Here is a 24,969-nt window from a genome sequence, read left to right as displayed (position 1 = left end):
AGGAGGGCTGGTTTATTTTTCGCCTAGATGATCGGAATTGCGATAAAACGGGGAAATACTGCTAGCATTCTTGCCACCATTCCACGTGATCGTGATAAGCACAGTCGATATTTTTAATTTTTAATTGTTTTATATAAAGAGTATGTTTATGCCAAGGCTTCATGTAAATAAATAGTTTATAGTCCAGAAGATTTAATAGTATAGAAGTATATGTACACACTTTAAATCTAAAAGATGTAAGAAATCGAACCGGTAAAAACTAGTTTTTTCATATCATATATGCTTTTTAATACTGATTTGTAATAAGTGTTAAACGCGCTTTGTCAAGATGTCTTTGATAATTCTTTAGATCTGCCTTATCTCGAATTCAGATGCTCTAATCAAGCAGTATGTTCTATCTTATCATTTCTTGTTCATTATCCGGAAACATCACAACGAATCTAATAACATTTTCTAGTTTCATCATAAATTGTATAAAAGTTAAACATTTCTATTTTAATGATCTTTTTAAAAGCGACATATTTATTTCATAAGGAATTACACGAGCTCTTTGATTGTCAAAAATCTACCAAGGGTTCAAAAATTAAAAACTCCTTTTAAGAGCCTAGCAAAAGAATATAAACTATTTAGCAAACATAATAATCACAAGGCATACATATTATGTTCATAATTAATGTATATTGATTTTTTTAAGAATTGATATTAAATCTTATAAGGACATGTTTGAAAAGTACTATACGACTTATTTCACGGCTAATAATTTATGTTCAATAAACAAACATACTAATTTGAATTTGATGTAATGCTGTTATTATCTGCGGAGGCTGCGTTTAGGTGGCACAGTGTAAATTACTCTATTGACAAAACACTTACGTCAGTGTCTCTTTAAGACGCATTTACAAGTTCAAGGTGGCAAAACGTTTGAGATCTCCGTTTTTTCAATGTCGTTAAAAATTTGAAAAATATACACTTACTTAAATTTAAATATACAATATACTTTTTAAATATACACAAGTTTAATATTGCTCTTAGACTATTCTATTGTTTATTTTTATGACGTAAAATACTTTTCGTTTACAAGACACAATACAACAATCATTGCTCAAAATATTTGTTAACAATAAAACGCAATACGTAACGTATATAAACACACACTCACATGACTAATTTTATAGAGTTATCCATATTACGTCTAATCCCTTGTTGACCTTATTGTTGTTTTATAATAAATAAATTATAAATATAAAATACAATGTGCCGCTTTGGTTAGGTTAGTAAGCTACATAGTAATTTTGTAACATCAAGTATTATGGCGTCATGTCTTTATATGCCCTGTGTACACAGTTGACTTATGGAGGCCCGCGTCTTTCCTATTTAAGCACATATCCCATCCAGTATGAAGCAAGTTCTGAGTCACCTTGTGGACCTACATAAGTAAACAACGGCTTAATCTCGAACATAAGATTTGCTTGAAACTTGATAAAAACTGTCCACGTTTTAATTTCTTAAATGGTGTCAAGACTCAAATGTTTCATAACTTGTATCCTTATTAAAAATCGGAGAGATATTTTTTTACGTATCTATAAAACATTGTCAGGCAATGCTTTTAATCTGGTGTATTTATTTTTATTATTAGAAATCTTCCTAGGCATCCTTATTTAAAAATAAAAGAACGTGTATACCACACGTACACACACGGATATTTGTAGCCATATATGTGGAAAATTCGATAAAATTTATAACGGTTATCGTGAAATACTCACATTATTTCATAGTATCGTAATAATTTCGAACACGAATCTACGTTCTATTTAAATGTTTTTCGATATTTCTCGGTATGCTATTTATGCAGAAAGTCAAGGTTCCGTTCCCGTCTAACTTGGTGTTGCATTTATCATTGCCTACGATAACAATCTAGATTCTAGTCGGTAACTCGCAAGCGTGAGCCCGAAACAAAGACTTAACGCTTATCTTTAGCTTCGTGACTGTTATAATTCTCAGATGCCATATTCCATACATTGCTTCAATTCATAGAATGTGTTCGCAGCGAGATGATGTATACATTATACAAGTTAAATGTCGCGCGCTTAAATGTCTTTGCAAAATTTACTCAATGGATTGCACAAACATTGGTATGTAAAATAAAATATTTGGAAAGTTTTAATTCGTTTCATGTCACTGTTCGTGACGGAGACTAATTTAATACCGACTCTTAGTACGTTAGTTACGCTAATAATTTCTATTGAGCGATTTGATCCCTGAACCATTCAGGCGAAGAATTTCATTACGACTATCGATCTCTCTCAGCTTCCAATTCCGTTTTCCTTGTTTCTCCACTTTCTTATTTATATCTGTATTGTTGTTTTAACGTGACTAATTCGAAAAAATAAACTCACCGTTCCTTTATATTATGTATGTTTAGCTTTCGGAGAATTCGAATCGAAGAGAATCATTTTCATCATCTGTTTATATTCGTTTCATTCGAACAAATAAACTTGCGAAGTTATTACATTAATTAGTCAATATAAGATATTCAATGGCTCATTGATCTATTAGCTATTTTATAAGGCTTGGCTGATCTGAAGTGTTCAATTCAAACTAAATTCTAACTGAGGGATTTCCTTACAATAAATCTTCAGTAGTGGATCAGTTTGGAAGTTGGGAAATGGCCGTGTTTACACTCTAGTGCCTCAAAAAGCACGTTATACCATTGGCTGCGTTTGAACTATCTGCATTTAAGAGCGAACTATAAATAAATCTTATGCTAATCTATTTTGAAAAGCCGCCGTGGCCCAAATCGGTCAGGAATATATAAGGGCTTCTTTTTTTTATGTATAGCTAGACATACATACAATTGGTTCTTTAATTTAGATTAATGGGCTTCATTAAATAAATGTATGTGAGTGTAAGTTTATCACTTAGCATGCGACTCGCGTTATGAGTATGGCTCATTATGAACCATTATCGTCGCGGGGGCGAATCGTGTTTAGACTTACAATCACTACTCACTCCATACGGGACCCTTAAGAGGACTACAAGAGCTAAGTGCCCTTGAGAATCGCACGCACACACTTACAAAATCGACAAAAACGGCAAGCCCGTGTACTAAGGGTTAAGCGAGGTAACGAGATTACGCCCAAATATTCTAATAGATGGCGCCAAACCGAGCGACGTAAGATCAATCATAAATCTCATAAAAAATAGATAGGACAACAGAATTATTTTTATTTCTTTCGATGTTAGTTAACAAATGATTATAAAATAAAACTGATTCAATTAAACTTACAATATATTTATTTATATTTTGTATACAATAAAATAGACAGTTAGTTTTAACCTTTTTTTTCTATTATTTATAGTATTATACCACAATTAGTTCTTATACTAAATATTGAACCATACCAAGTTTTAACATTTTATAAAAGTTTAATGATCTATTTATATAATAAAATCGTAAGTGTTCGAAATCTGTAGTGTAGTGACCGTGGGGTAACATATAGCGTAGTATTTGTTCGTTTTATTAATATTGGTTCATAAAGAAAAAATATATATTCAATTTAAAAAAAAAAAATCTAAATATTTACTAGAAAAAAATGTTGTCAATTCGATTTGGTTGAATCATTGATGAAAGGTTAATCATAATAGGTTTAATCATAAATCTCATAAAAATAGATAGGATATTAGAATTATTTGTATTGCTTTTGACTGTTATTCGAAAATGATTAAAAAATAAAACTGATTTAATTAAACTTAAAATATTTTTATTTATATATAGTACTACAAAAAAAAAACATTTAGTGTTAATTTTTTTATTTAATTTCACTTGTATGTGTTAATGTTATTACATATGTCCTGGAATCTTGGAATAAATATTACACCCACTTTCAGCTGAAAGTTGGCACACATATTTAATCTCGATGACAATGCACGATTCATGAATTGCTGCTATATTCAATCCAATATGGCGGACGTTACAAAAAAAATTAAATTTATGAATTACGTACAAATGACACTTCTAAATATTCTAGTTCTCTGGTTCACAACAATTACATTTTTTTTGTTACGACTTTACTTTTTTTTATTATTATTAAAATTAGTTCATACATAACTTTAATTCTTATTATAAACAATCGATAAAATTAAACTCTTACGCAATATAAATAGCTTCCGTGTTATTGTTTTCGACTTTCTTTATTCTGTAAAAAATAAATATATGTTAGTAATTACATTTTTATTAATTATAAAATTATATATTTAAAAAATATGTATCTTAATATGTCATAGTAGTTATAATGAAAAAAAAATGTTTCGAGTTCATGGGGATCGATTGTTGTCACTTGATCCCCATGAAAGTCAATTGATGTTTTCCTTCCTTTGACCAAATACTCTATCGTAATTATTAAGAATGGCTCGAAAAATCTGATTATATGCGAACTGATTGCACATTTTTCTAATAGATGTTTTCAATATTCATAATTTATAAAAAAAAAATATGTTTACTAATTAAATACTCTTACCTTTTAATATCGTTCATATGTATGTTCGGCGCTTGATTTATATAAACGTTTTTTAGTTTTCCTCACGCGTTTCACTTTATTTCCCATATTTACACAATTAAAATTTATAACAAATAATATAATAAAAAAACAAATGCCTAATTACTACTACACTATTTTAACTTAATATATTTATTTACAAGAAAGAATAAAATTTATTATAAGAAAACATGAAACAATGAATTTACAATTAAAATTACAAAAAAATATCTCGTAACGTAATGAATGATGCAGCGAAAAGATCGACACGTCTGTATAGCATCAGGCCTCGGCCGGCATTGTCTGTACACGGCGTTTACGCACACATGCGTACGCATTTTGCTCGAAAATAAGAATATCGGATTTAAAAAAAATCTATTGATTTTACTAAAAAAGTGACACCCAGGTTAAATAGTATATTGCTTGTAGAATAATCTGACAAAAAAACAGAATTATGGAACGTATATAAGTATAGTTATTATTGATTAAAAGATCTTTTTAGAGGTAACTTTGTGATTTTTTTCTATCGTACCAAATTAGTTACATCATGTTTTCAAAATAACAAATACTTAGCATGTATCCTGAAGATTATCATATATTTTTTTCATTTGGTTTACTGCATTGGATCATATACTTTTTTGCATTATAAAACTTGCATTTAGCTCATGTAGTCCCCTTAAGGGCGTTGATTATCATTTGAATTATTCAAATGCTGCAATTATGTACTGTTAACCGCAAACAATTTATGCAGCCCGGTCTCGGCCTTAATCTGTGATACTTAAACAATTATATCAATTACAAAATATAATGCATGCATTCGTTAAAATACTTGTATTGTTATTGATTCGCTGTTGACGCACGTTTTCTTTTAATACTTTAATAGGTAAAAAATATACTTATACTACCTACTTGTTTTTGTATGACGTATGAATACAAAAACAAGTGTCTTTATTTGTTATCTTACGTTAAAAGTTAAAAAAATACTTACCTATACGCAGAACACAATCATTATACTATTTGAATTTGGCATACCTGATGTTTTTACCTAGTTAAGCTTTTCATGATTTTACAAATTCATTCTATTTTTAATAATTGATTTTCGTTTTTTTTTATTTTTTCTTTTTCAGTGTAAAATATTCTGCCATTGTCAATGTGATAAAAAAAATCTAGAAGACTAACTGATCGTTTCCAAATTTTCAATGCTTAAAAATATTTAATACTAAGTAGATTTATACTATTGTATTAAATTATTTATAATTAAATGTTGAAAATATAACATATAAAATCCATAATAGAGCGTAGGCAAGAGTTTTAAATTATTTAATATTTTCTATATTGAACAAACAAACAAATTTGACTCCATTATTTTATTTGTATATCTTTTAATAACCTGCTAGCCTGAAAACGTAACTTTCTTGTTTACTGATTGAGTTGAATTTACTGGAAAAATTTCAACAAAAGTGCCGGTTTTAAAACATTGTTTTCGTACCCATGACTCATGTTGATTTCAAGGACATTATATGTCGTTTGTACATAAACGCAGTTTCATAAATATTTCATTACATATAACTCACCAATAAAACTTTACAAGTAATTGTATCTTTATGTATAACTCATATAAATTTTTCTCTTAATGTTTTATTGAAGTTAACTTTAATAAAAAACTGCAATCATCGTAAATTTTATACAATAACAAATTCAAAAACTGTTAATTAATTACAAAATTATTTATTCTCATTAAAGATGCAAATACAATCGACACTAAAGTAGGTAAGGCACGCAACAATTTCCATGTGTCTTTTAAAGTACTTAACAATATTTGTATACCTCGTTCTTTTGAACAATAATTATTACATATTATTAGAGAAAAATGCTTGAAGCATCTACCTGTCAAATGTTCTGAAAATGAATTTCACCTGAGCGAAACTAAAGGAGATTAACAAACGAATAGAAGGACACGAGGCATTGTAGGATTTCCTTGTTAGCCTAAACAACCATAAAAATGATATAAATACTAAGGTTATTTCAAAATTTCCTTGTGCATACATCGTACTATTTAGATGAAATAGCGCTAAAATAACTTGCATTTGAGGATCGCGGTAGTAATGCAGCCGCCAACTCGGTCAGATTAATTATTTTCGTTCAGTTAATAGGTCTAGAACTTCAACAATTAGTCCGTGACACTTCTTTGGCAAAACGCACTGCGCCTGCTATGAAAATTATTGTAGATACTATATATATATTATGAAAAACCATATTGCACAAGTATGTTTACAATGTTGACATCCACAATCTTTCATAATTTAAAACAAAATTGTCTAAATGTCTAAATGAGATAGATATTTATCTATATAATAAACTGACGAAGCAATTATAAATATTAATTGCTTTGTTAGATGTAACTTGTCTTTAGGTAGAATGTCATTGTCTCTGCTCCTCTGCTAATGATTTAATTTAAAAAAGTTGACTTGACTTCCTTGTATGTTCTTGTCGGTTTCATTATCTCGCTATTTTAATTGTTGGGAAACTTATTAAGTTCTTATTCACTGAAGTGTAATTGCCATTGAGAATTGCATTAGCCTTGCAGCCTATATCAATTGCTAGCCATCTCACATGCAGATGGATACTACGGGGGCAAACCATGTAATTGTCCTTAATTGACAATTTAACAACCATTCACTTGGAAAGTGGAATGTGAATTATTAACAGTTGAAAATGATATATCTGCCATTCAATCTATTGAGGTTATACTTAATCGAATGATTAATACAAAAGGAATCTCAGCGAGTTCTAGTATTATTGATTGGCAGTTGTAAATAATGACATAATTAATTCAATAGGAAAAAATAACATTTAAAGAATTGTCTTCTGCATTCTTATCGACATATGTGGAGTTTTTTTTTTGTCATAACATCAAATAATATATGAAGGTGAAATGGTTCTAATACAAAGTATTATAAACGAGAACGAAACGAGAATATGAAATCACGTCACGTCACGTCAATAGTTTCAATTAAAAGCGGGTAAAACTGCAAAGCGAAGCAACTTAGATAATAATATTGTATAAATCTTCTCTAAAACGCGCTGAATATTCTGGTATAAGTTTTGTGCATATTGATTCATTAGATTTTTCAGTTAGCGTTACAAAATATCTCTACATTTATTGCTTCAGATAATGTAATAACTGATTATCAACAACGTGCATATAAAATCAAGGACACTGCTTAGTTTTAACAATCATTCATTTCGCTTTTTGTCATCATGAACTTGACCATAACGTCAACCGCAAACGTGACCATTGCGCTTAGTGTTTACAGTTCTATATGGCTTATTACGAAGTACTCTCGTTAATTCAATAGTCAAATAATACAGCGTCGGCAACACAATTACATCATTTATTAGTGTTTTTTTAAATGTCACAAAATATACTTCGTCTAGTTTTAGATGATAGTGTTTGTACATTATACGAATCAACTGGTTTCAGTATCATACAGGGGGAGGTACATTAGCAAATTGGAGAGACGCCTGTTTTGTCTAGCTGTTGACATCATATTTATGGGTCAGATCAATTGATTTTTTAACGTTCCAAATGTGGCTTTGTTTAATTTATGAATAACTCATAAAATATTTTAAAATGTAAGAACTCACATTTTTTTCACTATAATGAATATCTCCTTACCATAACAATACAGATCGTTCAAATGACAAGAAAAATATGTCCTCTTGTGATGTAAATGTTGTTCATTATAGATGTTTAAGAATTTACAGTCGTTACGGTACAAAGCGTTTCCGACATACATACATACGTTATTCGCAAAAGGCAGGCACGTGCTCGTTCTCTGGTACAATATTTAAAGGCACTATATGTAATACAAATTGTATTTTTATTATAAGTAAAGTCGAATTAATGCACTAAACCTAATACTGATTTTAAAAAAGTTGACATTTTATATTTATAAAAATGTCGTTACTATTAACTTGCACGTCTGGTAATAACGTGGAGAAAAATTAATCATGATAAATGTCTTTTGATTTACGATATATGCAAGTATTAATAAAAAAACACTTAGTTCAGCCTTGAACTTCGAGGAAAATTATACAGTCGCTCTGTCCGTGGCAGATTCACATCGTCGTCATTATTTATAAAATTGTGTAATTTATCGACTTTACGTTAACTTATTACGAAACATCTAGAATATTATGTTAACAACACGTTACTAAAATATCTGTAAACAAATATTCGCTGATCATTTTTATTGAACAACATCTGGCTAAAGGTATCAAGGGTCTTTCGTTGTACTTTTCTTCCGCATAACTAAGTAAGCATGTGGGCGCGTAGGGAATGAGATGAGCTGGTAACTTTACATCAGAGTTATGATTGTCGAGCCCACGCGCTGTGACAAGGCCGGTCCGTTGCGCAGTTGTCGCAGATGATTAATCAGACTATGGGCGATCAGTGCCGGACACACGCCAATACAAGCTGGCTGGACTGACTTTTCGTGATTAAATAGCACCAAGCATTACTAGAGATTAGACAATGTAAGTCATAATAAATTTGCTATATCAACAGTATCCAGTTATTAACATGATAACGCTTAACATATCCGTATAAATTTCTAGATACGTAATACATTTTATCAATTAAATAAAACGAAAAATAATATCAAATAATTTGATGATAGGTATGTTTTAATATCCAAACTAACTGCATCAATAGCAGCAATTAGTGATTCCATTCATAAAGCATCTTGACTTGAAGTTTCTCCCTATTCACGTGTTTCTAGAAAGGCGTTTAAATGGTTGTAATCGTGTCGTGCACTACTCTATTTTTATAGCGTACAACCTTCAAGGTTAAACAAGTCATATATAAGTTATCTTGCTTAATTTCCATTCGTTTTGTTACACCATGTGCAACGTACTCTGTTAATAGTTTATGATCTTTCGTAACTTCTTCGTCTAAGGTTTTATGTTTTGCATGTCATTTTTTTGTTTTGCTTTACGTGTCTTTGTTTTTGTTGTCATAGACGGCAGCTCCTCGGACACGCTGCGAAAGTTAAGCGACGACTCATCGAGAAAACATTTATCAGGTAGGTGTTACCAGATTTGTAAGTTTAAATAAAAAATTGTTTGAAGCACCTTCAAATATTATCATTGCATGGAATTATACCGAGCATGACCATGCTTTGTTTTTCGTATGTTTGTGCGCGCAAAAACTTGTTACATCACACCATAGTGTACGTGTACATAGCATTTATCAAGTTACATTTTCATTATTATCACGCTTCTGCACGACGAATGTGGAGCAGATTTAATCGAAGCAGACGAAGACGAAGTTAGCAGCAGTCTGCCGGAAAGACCGCGATCACGTCGCAAGGCATCTAGTAAGTTTGTTTTACTAATAAATGACGAAGATTTGGTAAGATGTTAACGAATGTCTTAATCAATATACCGGACACTGTATATAATCTAAATAATGAAAATGTACACTAAAAAGAAGGTGGAGGGACGAATACCTCATTTGTTTGTAACATCAGCGATGGTGATGGGCTTTAATATATGAATGTGTCTCTACTATTATCAGCACATAATGACCGGGAAAAATAAAACATTAAATAAACTAATAAATATCAAATTTAAAAAAAAACTGCATGCTCGAATAAATTTAATGGGTACTTAAATGATTTAAACAAATACAGGACAGTAATCTTATTTTAAAATAATATATAGTTTAAGTAAGTAATATACATTTGGTTGATCTATTTTTAAATTTGATGTCAGTAGGCTATTAGCCCACCTACATCCTCTACAGTCTCTGCAATTAACTTCATTGTCTTATGATAATAAATCATATTTTTTATTCAATTTAGTTTGTAAACAATCATACCTTTTTTTATGAATGCGCAGTTTGTATCATAAACTTAAGATTTACTTTGCACTTAATGTGTGTGTTATTAAATCACAAGCTGTCAAAGCTATATTGATTACAAACGCATGCTAGTGTGCTGGTAGTAGTGGCTAATGCACGTGTTTGTGACTTGTGTGCGTCGCAGCCAGCAGCAGGTCGAGCATAACTTCGATGGACACGCTATGGGAGAAATATCCGCGACGTTTGAGCGAGGCAGGACTGAGACGCTCCTCAGGTAAGTAACAATGCACATAAATCTTTCGATAACTAACATATTTGAGTGTAAAAAAAATTACCGCACCAGCAAAACTACGATAGTAAACCATTGAATGAAATAGTTTATGTAGATAGAACTTTACGAGTAAGTCGATATAACATTCCTCATTAATAACATTTTATCAACGCGTGTATTGAATACATAAACGTTTATAGCTCAATTTTAAACACACAATAAATGAAAATGAAAGCGTATTCTTATCGAATTCGTTTTGCATGACGCAATACTCAAATATGATTGTTATTGAACAGTTTAGTTATTCATGACGTTCATTTTCATAATAGTTGTTTGCATTGCATTCACTGTTTGAAATCGCCTTTTTATGGATTTTCAATGTATAGCTATTTCATAAGGTATCATGCTGTATGTGCTTGGTGTTTGTCGGCACTTTATCGTAGAATGGAAACACTTAAAATGTCAAATGCAGTTTGTTCCTTTAAGTATCGTCACAAGCGAAAGTTCACAGGTGCATACTTCTCGAGTAATGTTTAAACACAGCTATATATGCAAACTGGAATGCAAATAGTTCCATAATGGTCGTTGCACTTACATCTACTGTATTCAAGTCGTGCGTGCATCGTAAATATGTGTGAAGAATAGAGAATGTGAGGGGATATCCATATTCAAGTGACTATAAATTTCAATCCTTTTACAGAAAGTGACTTTCTTCAAGTATTTTCTCTTTGTAACTTATTTCGTAAGATTTCCGGGGGTTTATATAATTGCTCGGAGTTTATCTAATGCTTTGCAATACTGACATTCCAGATCACAGTGTTGTTCTAACTGAGGACACTGACAGCTTTATAATCGGCGAACGTGTGTGGGTGGGCGGTACTAAGCCCGGTCAGATCGCGTATATCGGTGAGACACAGTTCGCTCCAGGCGAGTGGGCCGGCATTGTACTTGACGACCCTATAGGTGAGTAATATTTTATGAACGAATGGTACAGTAGGAGTTTAATTTATTTAAATAATGTCACCCTTAATTTCATGTGTAATTTTTTAATATTCCTTATTATGTTTTAGGTAAAAATGATGGGTCAGTAGCTGGATTTCGCTACTTTCAGTGTCCGGAAAAGCGAGGTGTATTTTCACGGCTTACTAGACTGACACGGGAGCCCCTCATATCTCATGCACCACACGATGCTTCACCTATTTCTGACGCCGGAAGTGTGTTCGAACGACCGCCTTCTGGTTCCGCAAGGCCCAGGCGAACTCTCTCTCCAAATGGTAGCGTGCGGAGTATTGTCAGCAGTAAGATGAGTATGTACTTTTAGCGTTTTAAATGTAAAAACTACTTTTTTTTTTTTTCAAAGACTAAAAATTTTATGTATTTTAGATGCTTCCATTTCAACAACCACAAATGGAGACTTCCGTTTAGGCGATCGAGTAATCGTTTCAAGCAGCCGCGGAAGTAAAGCTGGTACTCTCCGTTACGTAGGGGTAACCGAATTTGCATCAGGTGTGTGGGCAGGCGTAGAACTCGATGATCCTCTTGGCAAAAACGATGGTTCCGTTGATGGAAAAAGGTAACACTGCTCACTGAAGCGGTCGAGTCACCTACTGCCAACCCTTATTTTCTGTAGTTTTAAATGTTTTCGGATATTTTGATCACTTACAGATACTTCAATTGCGCTCCACGCTTCGGACTGTTTGCGCCAATTTCGAAAGTATCCAGATCACCGTCGAATCGCAAACCGGGCACCTGCGCGATCCACAGCAATGGGCGTGCGACACCAATGCGGCGCTCTAACTCACGGGAATCTCTCACTTCGCTCGGAACTTCGATCGCGTCTTCCCGTGCGGGGGTGAGGCTCGGGGTGACGTCGCTGGGTGCTCAGGTAGGCTAGCCCCGCGCGCGCTCAGCCGAGCCCTCCTCCCCCCGCCCAAATCGTGCCCTCTCGCGTCCTCACCGCAGCGCTCCTAGCTTGCTCGACAAGACGCTCCTCGTGAAACACGTCGAATCAGACCGGTGTGCCCTCATCGCTCTGCCCCAGCCACGCATATACTACGATATAATCTTTCGAAACGCGAAACGAGACGTAGCAATCCCATGCAGTCTAAGTGAGTCTCTGCCAAAGTCATGGCGCTGCTCGGAGAACACGCTGAGCGTGGAGACTCGGTCGGAGCGATGTCGGCGAAGCGTGTCGAGTGGAACGGGCGGTGGGACGCGCGGGGGTGAGGTGGTCCGGTGGGGGGGACGGCCGGGTGCCGTGACGAGGGCCAGCCGGGGCCCGGCTACGGACCTGTTCGTGGAGTTGCCGCCGTCGCGCTCACACTTTTCGGGCTTCGGGAAAAGCTACCATTTCTCTTGCGTGTCACCCTTTCAGTTCACTTATCCTTACGTTGTCTATATTTGAACTTAAAGTTCATCTACTATGTTATATCATATCATATATTTACGGTATGAAATGTACAAATATATTCAAACAGTTCCATATACTCCCTCCATTTTATTCACGATGGTTCCCGATCGACCAGCGTCCGTCCCGTTATAATCACTATCTTGTGCAATCACTATAATATAGTCAGTATACCGCTGTTATTAATGAGAGATGTGTTTAAATGAAACATGCAAGAGTAATGGTTCTAGTACCTATAGGCTGCTTTTTGTTGCATGTTCCAATTTTAAGTTTATTAGGTCTGTAGCTGGCACTACCCTGGTTTGGCCCTTGTGTTAATTTTTTTTGCAAAACATATTTAATTCCCATTTGCTATTGTTTATTTTATTTTTTTTATTTAGTTACGTAGAAAATTGTGTTTTAATTTTATTATGTTAACATTTCCCCAAATTGTAATAAAAAAAATACGCTATAAGGTGCTTCTTGCGCATTTCATTTTATATTTAGTTGAAAAGACTGCAGTAAGGGGCGATTATTATTTATCTGTGATATTATGTTTAAGAGGCTCCTCTAAAGGGGATTTGTCGTGTTTGTACTTAACATTTTGAATTTGCTTTTAAATAACGGCATGGTGTTGACAAGAAAAACAATTTCGTAACAAATAAAAATGTTAAATGAAATATGCGATAAACACTTGTACTTCACTGTGCATCTTAATTGAAAAAGACTGCACTAGATGCCGAGTTAGAAGATTTTTTTATAACATTTTAATATATTTAAAAATTCATCATGTGCTAATATGCGCATTTTTATAAATTTTATTTGCATTAAACTTATTACTACCGCACAGTGTGCTAATATAGGAATCACCATCGCTAACGTATATCGATAGAAAATCACAGTGAAATAAATATTTATTTATTTTTTTCATTATCTTTTGTTGCCCTAAGTAGTTAAAGCATTCTGTCCGGTAGAGCCGAGTGCGCTAACGTGTGTTGTTTCTGTTTGCTGCGCATGTGCACTATCACTAACGTCACGACACGTCACGTCACGTTGCGTCTCGTCACGCCGCGTCACGTTGCGTCACGCGCGACAGCGGGCCGGTCCACGCGCGTCCTCTACCCCGGTGTCGGCTAAGAACGCGCTGCAGGTACGGTACCCCACTATCGCGGCGCGGTAGGCGTGCGAGCGTGTGTCATGTCTCAAAAACTAGATGGCGTTGCTTTATTTAAACATAATCAGCCAATGGGAAACCGCTATTATGAAAAACAGAAAAAAGAAAATTTAATGAATCTTAAAAAGACAGTAATATTGATGTAAGTAGATATGGATATGTGAAAATTTATAATCTCAGTTACAAGTAAGTTTATTAACTAGTATGCCTTGCGATCATTAATTCACTGGATTCCTTTTCGGATCTTCTTGTTCGAAAGAAGAACAAATAAGGAAATGTAAGATATTATAAATCAAACTCCCTGGCTGATTTGTTTCAATAATAGGGCTGGCCCTACAGACGATTTTTGAAGTTTAGCACATGTGTGCAGTAAGTTACCTACCGCGCTCCAATAGAGGACATCAATTACTTGACAGTTGTACTGCATCTGCAGCACAATATAATTATGAATATATTATTGGCATGTAATGAATCTATGATTATACAAATTTTCTATGAAACAAGCACAAAGTTTAATCGACGCTTTGTACATGTTTCCCTAGACAGTATGTTAATTATTTTGATTCAATAAATAATTATTTGTTTGGTTTTTATATGCCCAACGATTGTATTGTTTTTGTGTTTGACATTTGTGTTATGCTCACAGACTAAACATAACTTTTATAATCTGGACTTTTTTTACAGATACAATAATTATTATTGTCAATTACCGCACATTATAGTACAAAATATATATACATCAGCTTAATCATGTTCCAATAATCGTTAAATTTGAAATGTGAATGAATGATAGCTTAGCTTGCAAAACTGTGATATTGTTTGGTTTTTTATAACATAAATATGATGATTAAAAAAAAAAGAAATTCCATTCATTTTGGATTAAAAAAAAAAATATTGTAGTTATTTATTATTTAATTTTTAACAAATATCTGACCAGTGCCTGTAAGTTCTGAAAATATTCATAATAATAAGGACTCACTTCGTCACTAGCATTCCTTTAGTTTTAGGTTAGTTTTTTAATATATTATTAATATATAAGACTTAATAATTAATAAAATTACATTAGGATAACGATGTTTTAGATTATTTAACTACGTGGGAATGAATAATTAACTTACAATGAGGTAATAATATTATGTAATAGACGTGTTGTCTATATACACTTCTTTCTTTATTATAAAATTGTAAATAAATATTATATAAACCTAATCGTGTTGTTTTATTGCACTAATCGCTGTATACTTGCTTGTCCGCATGTGTAGATAAAATGGATCATTGGAAGACAATACATAAATAGCCTATTCCAATGGCAGAAGAAAAACAAGGAAAGATAGAAAAACCTTAGATTTACATATTCCATGAGAATTGCGAATAGTTCTGCAAAATCATGCATTGCAAACTGTTCTTAATCGATATCTCTTTATATATGTATTATGAATTCGCGATTCAAAATGCTATTCAAAAGGCCATTTTTGCACTGAATTAATACCACAGGTTATTCAATATCTCGACCAGATATGTCAATTAAATGTCAAAGTTGTTCATTTGTCTTTTCGCCTGCCGTTGGATTAGGTTATATATACTACCCAAGTTCCGTTTTTACATGAGAATGGATATTTTTTTTTTGATAGACTTCTTTTTTTCGGTAAATTTATGTGGTTTGAGGTCTAAGGGTTTTTGTATTTTGTGAATAAATTGTACAATGGTTTAATGGTGAATTTATGATCTATTAGTAATTATAAAATCGTTAACATGCGTTTTTAACTAAACTTTTTAGTGATATATAAAACACAAAGTTACGTCGTATATATTTCGTTTAGTTAAAAATACACTATTATAATATTTGCATTTTTATTTTCTGATTAATTTATTTTTAATATCTAAAACAGTTTTGTTGCTCAAATTTAATAGTTTCATAACCTTCGAGATATAATTTGTTTTTGTTTTATATTTAGCGGTAGCGAATAGCACGAGATAGTTTTTGTCAGCATGAAAGAATTCAATACAAAAATTATAAAAATAAATCAAATATTCAATTAGAGATAACGCATAAGTAACATTTTTGTTAATTTATATGAAACTCAGGAATTAGGAGAAATGTTGTGTGAACTATTACCTAGTTGGTTTCAGTTGTCCCCTAAAATGTTCTTAGACTTTTGAAAACTAGCTAGACTAAGTCCACTCGCTAAATGATGACACTATTTTTTGTTCCCTAACCTAAAAAATTACTTATACCAAAAGACACAGAGCATTTCGTGAAGGTTTTAGTGCATATAATATATGGCAGACAACGTACAATATATAGATTCGACCGCGTTTAAAATTCACCTCCATTCTAGTTATACGTATTTTCACATGCGCAGACATGACCGTCTCCTATTCCTTGGCAGCTATCCAACTGCGCCCAAATACAGACTACATTTAAACTTAATTCGAATGGAAAATCCTTTGCACAAGCGAAATTGATTCGGTGAGAACTTTAGCAGACGAGGGGATGTTAAATAATGAAGAATCTATGGACAGGCTATGTAGATTATGGTGATTGTATTGGAGGGAGTTCTATGGAGCTCGCATATTCATAACTGCTTTCTCTGAATAAAAAAAGACAAACTAGAAATAACCATAAATCTATTAATATGGATAAAAAAAACGTTATAACGTTATTTATAAAACGTTCAATGTACAAAACCAAATAGTTGTTAGATAGATATTTATATGTTGTTTATAAAATATACACATCGCCCTGAAGTCTGAACTCTTGCTGCTGTACACTCATAAACTGTCAAGTTTTTAGAAAAAAAACGAGTCAGTAGGTATCTATTATTAGATGCCACAGAAATTACTAATAAGCGTGAAAAAAAATAAACGCAGTTTTATTTGTAAGAAACACGGTATTCGAAGAATAAACGCTCAAGGAAAAAGCTCTGCGGTCAGATAACACATAAAATGATCACTTCTATAAAAATAAAACATTACTTTATAGGTCTTGTATTTTATTCGAAAGATATACTACATTTGATATTCATTAAAATTCCTATTCACGTAGGCATGTTTATGTATAATTTAAACGTATCTTATATATCTTTAATCAAAGACGATTTAATTAGCAATATATCTATATGATTTCTCGGTAGGCGTACAGTTCAATGTCTTTTGAAGGTGCAGGTCGCTTCTCACCCACCCTAAAGATTTTCTGTCGCCTTTGAGTGCTCCCCGTCCTGTTCTACAGCAATTTCCCGTATGAATGCCTTTTAGCTGTGTGTTTTAATACAGTTTGACTTCTTGAAATATCCATTAATTAGGAATTTTTATCTATTCGTGGGCTTTTGTTTACTAAATATGGAGCACTCATTTTAATACTTTCAAAACAAAAGTAGCAATAATACAGTCGAATGAATATTACGTAGTGTGGTAGCAATGGAATAGGTTCATATAATTGATATTTATTATTTACTTACATTTAGGTAAATATCACAAATTAGTATATTTCTATTATACGTTTGAAGACATGATACGTGAGTAGGCGTGTGTTAATGTACGACTATAACACCAATAATAAGTCCTTTTGTGCGATATAACGTCTCAATTCCGTTTAAGTAGGCATTTACGAGTAATCCTACGCATTGATTTTCACCTACCTAATTGGTAAAATAATTATCATATTTATGACTGTGTGCCCATTTGTTTACAATATCTTACCTCATTTAACGTTAGGGCTTCGTTATTTCTACTAGTATTTTCACGGTCGATGGTTAGATTTGAATGAGAGTTCATTGAACTGTTGCATTTGTTTATTATTAATGAACTTGACGAACGATGCCCTCAGAATAGTTACTTGCAATAGTAACTTGCTACATCTATACATACTGTTCTTTTGTAAAACGTCAAATCATTTTCTAATGTCATATTAATGTACACATGCACTCATTTAAAAATAAATCTTTATTTTTGTTTGGGATATGAAGTAAAATTTTAATAAATAACAAAACATGGATCTTATAAACGGTGTTTAGCGGGTGTATAGTGAGACAATGATTTGTCTCTCTCTGTAATCATTGATTTGATATAAGAAATAGAGACGGCATTGCATAGCTAATCAAATAAAATATATACGCTATTATTGCTTTAAAACCAGATAAATTATTATGCTCGCCCTTTTTACTTTTAGTGTGGAGACTATACATATATATCGTAAAAGAAAATTTTGACTTTACCTTTTTTGGAGCTAGTATTTTACCGAAATGTCAAAAATAACCGTTAATGGTATTGAGAAGCAAATAAAAATGCAAAATTGGAATTTCAAAAAGAACTATTTAATCTTGAGAAAAATAAATAACGAAATAGCTTAAAGATATATTTATTCAAGCATAAGACGACTCAATCATTTTCGAATGTATCGGTTCCGCCCTAGGCTCTGGCCTTGCGGCCTTAAGCCAAAATCCGTCACTGCCAAAAGGCTGTGTTATTAATATTTATTTGCAATATATTTGATTAAATGTAGAGAATATCTGTAACTATATCTTATACTCATATATAAGGTAAAAAAACTATATCTTATTCTCTAACTGACAACGGAAAGTGTAACTATATACATACAGAGATTTGTATTCCGGGGAGAACTTTCGTTTTGTAATGTATGCAAGTAAATAGGCTTTGGGAAATTTAGAATTTATGTACAGCGTTTTAGCATACCAAGATATATACTTATAGATATATAATTTAGAATATGTTAATTTATAGTTTAGAATTAATGTTCAAACTGTTTAAAAGTGGGAACTTTGAACATTAATACTAAATTAAGATCGGCTTACTAAGAATAAATGTCGTAGGATCGGGTAGGACATTTCATTAATATTAGTTATGAGAATAAGACTTAAGTACGTAAGAAAAGCATAGATAACGCAACGCTACTTAGAAGTTGAATGTATGTGTACGTAAGCAGTGTTATTAGTTATTTATAAACAAGGTCGTATGACTTAATTTTATTGCAATACCAATATAAAGTATTTCATAAATAGTAAATTGTTTTTTACGATAGTGCTTTTAAGATTTATTTATTTTATCATTGAAATATATTTACTTTTTCAAAATATGAGCAACTTGAAATTACTTTTCGTAACAAATAATATGTGTTTTTTTTTAAATCATAATCAATACCCAAGACCTCTTGTTAATGTTCAAACTAGAGTTTATTGTATGTCGTAGTTTTAGATATGAATGAATATATTAATAGCAATAATAAATTTATTACTAAGTCTTATATATTAACATAATATATGTATACTACAATATTAATATAAATGTAACTACTCCGGAATTACAAGATCTACCTTTAACAAATATTGGAACATGATTAAGAAATAAGTACTATGAATTAAAAAAATGTATTGTAAAAAATAATTTGTTTATAAAACCTTTATAGCTTATTGTCACTCCCAACGACTAATAGTTATAGGTAGAAATTTCTTGAAAAGCGGAAATTGTTAGTATTCTTTTTAATATAATGTTTATAAAGGTAATTAATATTACTTGTTGACAATTTAGGAGGTCTTACGAGAAAAACAGCAGCACTTGGAGCGGCTATTACAGGAGCGGGAGTTGGAGAGAGCAGAAGTTGTTAAAGTTACGATGCAATTCGAACGTACAGAAAGTGCACTTGCACAGATTAGAAAAGAAGCAACACAGGTCATTATTATTGTCTTTTTTTATATCCATGATAAAAAAATAGCGATGGACGATGTTCGGTCGACGATCGTTTCATTATTAAATCGGGATATGAGGAGTCTTTTAAGTTATTCTTGTAAGAAATAACATATTTTTAATTTTTAAATCATGTTTTTTTTATTGCGAATGAATTATTGTCTTCTGAAATATTTTCGTATTTAGAAAAATATATATTTAACTTTCTATTATCATATTTTATATGGACTATGATGGTGCCTAAAATAAATATGATAAAAAATAATAAATATTAATATTTTTTATGATTTTTGTTTTTAGGCGAACAACGAAAATGCTAAACTTAAAGTCGAACTTGACAAACTTAATAAAATGTTGGAAGATGAAAAGCAAAAGGTGGAAGATCTTATGTTCAGGAATGAAGAAGAAAATATTAACAAAGAAGATTATAATGTAAGAAATTCTACATTTAAATACCTTGTCTTCTTTCGGGGAATAAAATCATATAACTAAACATATTTATTTAATTTTTCAGAAATACAAAGAGGCAATGGAGGTATGTATTTCATGAATATCTTTGTTTGTCAATATTATTATTTACTTATTATAATTGTTAAAAAAATTATGTTTTTTAAAAAACTAGAAAGAAAAAGAAACGCGAGAAAAACAAATTAGAGATCTAGAAGCTGAAGTCGCATTGCAAGTCGCTCGCGCTGAGACGACCAGTGCAGCGCTGCGAGCGCTCGAAGATCAGCGCAGTGCTGAGATGAACGCTCTAGCTGATCAACACAAAGAGGAACTAGTAGCAGCACAAAGTGAGTAAAGCTGAAATATAACGCCTTGACATTATACTTTTAATATCCTTATAATTTAAGATAATTATATAAAATTTTACTTTAAATAAGTTAAGCGGCTTGTGCATGTTCTACGTTAATAGTAAAAGGCTGGAGAAAGACACTGACACTGTTGACTGTTGCTAAAATGTGAAACAAATTTGGACAACAACCTAGACGCCATAAATTTATGGCGTTAGGTTGTTGTCCAAATCATTTCGTCATAAATTTAGGGCGTTTATGTGAATATTGTTATCTAAAATGTATCTGTGCATTGATATTGTCAATTATCTCTGATTGTAAGCTTTATTATTATAATAGCAGAGATTAATTATGACTTGAATCTTCAATTTGTTTAATAGTCATTTCATTTATCCAGTTTTGTAGTTCTTCATCTTTTTATCAGTTAAAATCATTAAGCCTAAACACTCGGGAAAGTATCTTACGCATAGCTATAAAGATGATATAAATTTTAATTTTAATTTTCAGCATTGTCTTCTGAACTTCAAAAATTATTAGATGAAGCCTATGCGTTGATCAAGGAAAAAGAAAGTGAAAAGGACTCGCTGACCAAAAGCTTAAACGAGGAACTATATAAAGTTAAGACAGACTCTGAAAAAGCACTCAATGAAGCTAAGAGTAAAATTGCTATCTCTCAATCCGAGTTCGAAACGCAGCTCTCAGTGCTTACAGCGAAGTTGCAACTGGCCGAGTCAAAGTTGGACGCTGAGAAACAAAACGTAGAGAGATTGAATAAAGAGAACGGTCAAACAATAATAGATTTAAATAGTAAATTAACCTCACTGCAGGCAGCTGTTGATGATAAAACACTAGAATTGAACAAAGGTAAATTAATGTATTTGATCTTTAAAACCTCAACATTTATATTAGTCCTTTTTTTCACTATCATTGTATTTTAAATTGCACTAATGACGGTTTTCCTTTTTTTTAAGTTATGGGAGTTAGTAAAGAACATGAAGTCAACCTTAACAAGGAAATGACTAAATTAAAAATGGAACTTAGTGCCAAGGTTTTAGACATCGAGCAGCTTGAAGATTTAAATAAGAAACAAGAATCATCTTGCAAGTTGTTACAGGAAGAAGTTAGTCGTGTTAAAGAAGAACTCACACAGAAAATCAACGAATATGAAAGCTTTTTGAATGAGGCTTCACAACAAGATGAGAAAAACAAAACTGAAATTTTGAATTTACGGCAAGAATTGAATACTAAAACAAAAGAATACGAAAAGTTGGTTAACGAATCTAGTAAATCAACTAACTCAAATGATAAACTCATAAATGAATATAAACAAACTATCCATGAACGAGATAAGGAAATAATAAAGTTGAAAGATGAATTCGAAGAAACAACGGCCAATTTTAATATTAAGCACAGCAAAATTGCTGAAGAACACAAGAAAGAAATTGAGGACCGTAATACTAAAATAGAGCAGCTAATAAAAGAAATTGAGACCCACAAGCAAGCTTTAGATAAAAGTAAAGTTGAGCTCGACACTCTAAATACACAGTTTACTATAAATGTTGATGAATTAAATGCGTTGAAGGAAGAAAATAAAAAATTGAAAGAGTCCCTTAATGAAATTACGCAAGTAAATGCTGAACTTAAAGCTAAAATAGCAGCTATGGAATTAGAAATCGGTGAATATAAACGGCAACTAAGTAGCGCTATTGAAAAATGTGATGAAATTCAAAAATCTAAAGAAAAGGTAGAGGGTGAGTATTTAAATCTCACCGGTCAAACTACTGATTCTTATGAACAATTCAATAAATTATCGCAGCATTTAAAGGATACGGAGAAAGAGCTCCAAGAAATAAAAGATAAATACAGAGAAGCTACTAATAACTGTGGCCGAATCGAACAAGAATATAAGCAGAAAATCTTTAAAGTACAGGAAGATTATTCTTTGGAAAGAGGTCAGTTAGTAAGATCGGTAGATGAAAATGTTGAAAAGCTACAACTAGCAGAAAACAAAATTAAAGAGTTTGAAGCGCTTAATTTTGAAATAAACAATCGACTAAGAGAAGCAGAATCTCAGAGCGACAAATTGCTTGATGAAAATTCAATACTAAAAACTGAAATTGAAAGCTTGAAATTAAAAGAACAAGATATAAGTAATGAGCATGACACTATTCGAAAAAAGCTGGAAATTGATATTGAAAGGTATAAGGAGGAAATATTATTACTGAAAGCAGATGGAGCTACATCAGAAGTCAAATTAATGGAAAAAGTTGATCAACTAACTGAAGCACAAAATGACTTAAATAATAAACTTGAAGAGGCACGAAAACATGAGGATTCATTGCAAAAAATATTAGACGATATGACTTCGCAGCTTAATGCCCAAAAAGTACAATTTGAAAAAGAAATAAATCAATTGCAAGAACGACTGGTCGCAGCCAATAATGAAACCAAAGCCCATAAAGACGAGGAAACCCGGTTAACTGAATTGCTCCAAGAAAAACAAAATTCAATCAAAGATTTGACGCTTAAGTTAGAAATGCTTGAAGTAGATATTAAATCTAATGGAGAATTAGTTACCGAAAAAGATCGTCAATTGACCCAAGTTACAGAAGAACTTAATAAAGTTAATGAAATAAAAAATAAAATAGAAGATCAGCTAAACAAAACTGTTATGGAAACAACCACTATAAAACAACAATATGAAACACTTTTAAACAATTCTTCTGTCGAAGAATCATTAATAAATGAACAACTTAAACAGTTAGAAAAAGTTAAATCTGAAATGGCTATTTTAGTGAATGATAAAAAACTGTTAGAAGACAAATATAACGAATCATCAAGTGAAATATCAAATCTAAAAAGTCAACTTAAAGAAACAACAAATAAATTGAACGAAACCGTTGAAAATCTAACTGAAGTAAATAAAATAATGAAAGAAAAAGATAATTTTATTAAAGCACAAAATGAAAAAGTTGACACTGACTTAAATAAAAGTAAACAGTTAGAAGAAAATATTACAAAACTTCAACAAGAGGTCAATCAAAATAACACTACGTTAGAACAAAAGCAAGTAGAAATAAGTAACTTAAACGAAATTATATTACAAACAAGTAAAATTCAAGAAACGGTTAAACAACTAGAATCAGAAAATGCTGATTTAAAAGCAAAACACGTTGTTGAAATTGAATCTCTTAACAACACAATAAAGACATTAACGAATAATTTATCGGAACAAGGAAAACAACTCGAAGACTTAGTCAGCACTAAAGAAAAGGTTAAAGATTTGCAGCAACTGTTAGCAAAATCAGATGAAGATATAAAGAAACTTACAAATATAAACGAAGCTCAAAAATTAAACTACGAAGATTTAACTAGACAACTGCAACAGCAGTTTGATGAATACAAAAGAGAAAGTAAAAATATGAAACACGAGCTTAAAAATAGAATAAACGATTATGAGAAACAGTTACAAGATTCAAAAGAGAAAATAGCTTTAGAATTGGATAATCAAAATAAATTACAAAACAAACTCAACGAAGGCGATAGCAAGATATTAGAATTATCACAAAAACTCGAACTATTAGCTATTCAAGAAAACAATTCAAGCAAAGATGAAAAATTAGAAAAGTTGACATTAGAATTACAAGCTACAAGACAATCTGGTGCTGAATCCTTAGTTAATAGTGAAAAAATAATTAATAAGTTAAAAGCAGAAATTGAAACTAATATTAAAGATATTAAGGTTAAGGATGATTTAATCGTAAAATTACAAGAAGACTTAAAGGTAAACTTATTTATTATATAGTAACTTCTTTCATAATATCAAATATATTATTTTATTGAAATATTATTACGGAGATTACAATGAATATAATTATTTTTACAGAGCCAGAAAGCCAAAGTTGAAATAACAGAAAGGGAAAAAAATATTTTGCAAAAAGAAGTGGCGAAGAATGGTAAAGAGATTCGAGACAATAATGACAATAATTCAATGGGCCTTTTGGGACAAGGCGATAATGCATCGCAGAAGTAAGTATTAATGTGATTAATATTAGTTTTATTTTATTTATAGAGGCTTGTGCAAATCCTTCGGAGTAGGTCCCAACTAATCAAATATCCTTACACCAAACTGTTATAAGTACAGTAGTAATTACTTAGCGTTGTTGTGTTCGGATTTGAAGGATGAGTGAATACAGATACAAGAAACATAACATCTTAGTATCACCCCTTACATCGCCAATTT

At 31.7% G+C, this 24,969-nt stretch overlaps 1 protein-coding gene across 15 annotated transcripts in view; it reads left to right on the top strand.

Moving 5' to 3' along the window:
• The window catches only part of LOC125064682 (CAP-Gly domain-containing linker protein 1), a 50,493-nt gene that overhangs the window by 23,933 nt on the left and 1,591 nt on the right, over positions 1-24,969 (top strand). For 5 of the 15 annotated variants that reach the window (XM_047671853.1, XM_047671850.1, XM_047671849.1 and 2 more), the window contains 15 exons: positions 9,560-9,622; positions 9,842-9,916; positions 10,586-10,675; positions 11,483-11,635; positions 11,743-11,979; positions 12,056-12,245; positions 12,338-12,557; positions 14,155-14,208; positions 19,777-19,917; positions 20,233-20,364; positions 20,447-20,467; positions 20,555-20,726; positions 21,234-21,590; positions 21,698-24,510; positions 24,613-24,755. In XM_047671853.1, coding sequence (XP_047527809.1) covers positions 9,560-9,622; positions 9,842-9,916; positions 10,586-10,675; positions 11,483-11,635; positions 11,743-11,979; positions 12,056-12,245; positions 12,338-12,557; positions 14,155-14,208; positions 19,777-19,917; positions 20,233-20,364; positions 20,447-20,467; positions 20,555-20,726; positions 21,234-21,590; positions 21,698-24,510; positions 24,613-24,755 — 4,861 coding nt within the window. Of the gene's footprint in view, positions 1-2,028; positions 2,133-8,926; positions 9,075-9,559; positions 9,623-9,841; positions 9,917-10,585; positions 10,676-11,482; positions 11,636-11,742; positions 11,980-12,055; positions 12,246-12,337; positions 12,558-14,154; positions 14,209-19,776; positions 19,918-20,232; positions 20,365-20,446; positions 20,468-20,554; positions 20,727-21,233; positions 21,591-21,697; positions 24,511-24,612; positions 24,756-24,969 lie in introns of those variants that run through there. The other 10 variants (XM_047671855.1, XM_047671861.1, XM_047671858.1 and 7 more) reach the window with 7 other exon arrangements.

The sequence above is a fragment of the Vanessa atalanta genome, chromosome 6 (genome assembly GCF_905147765.1).
Source record: "Vanessa atalanta chromosome 6, ilVanAtal1.2, whole genome shotgun sequence".
NCBI lineage: Eukaryota > Metazoa > Arthropoda > Insecta > Lepidoptera > Nymphalidae > Vanessa > Vanessa atalanta.
Note: the sequence above shows the minus strand (reverse complement) of the source record. Positions and strands in the feature narration are given on the sequence as shown.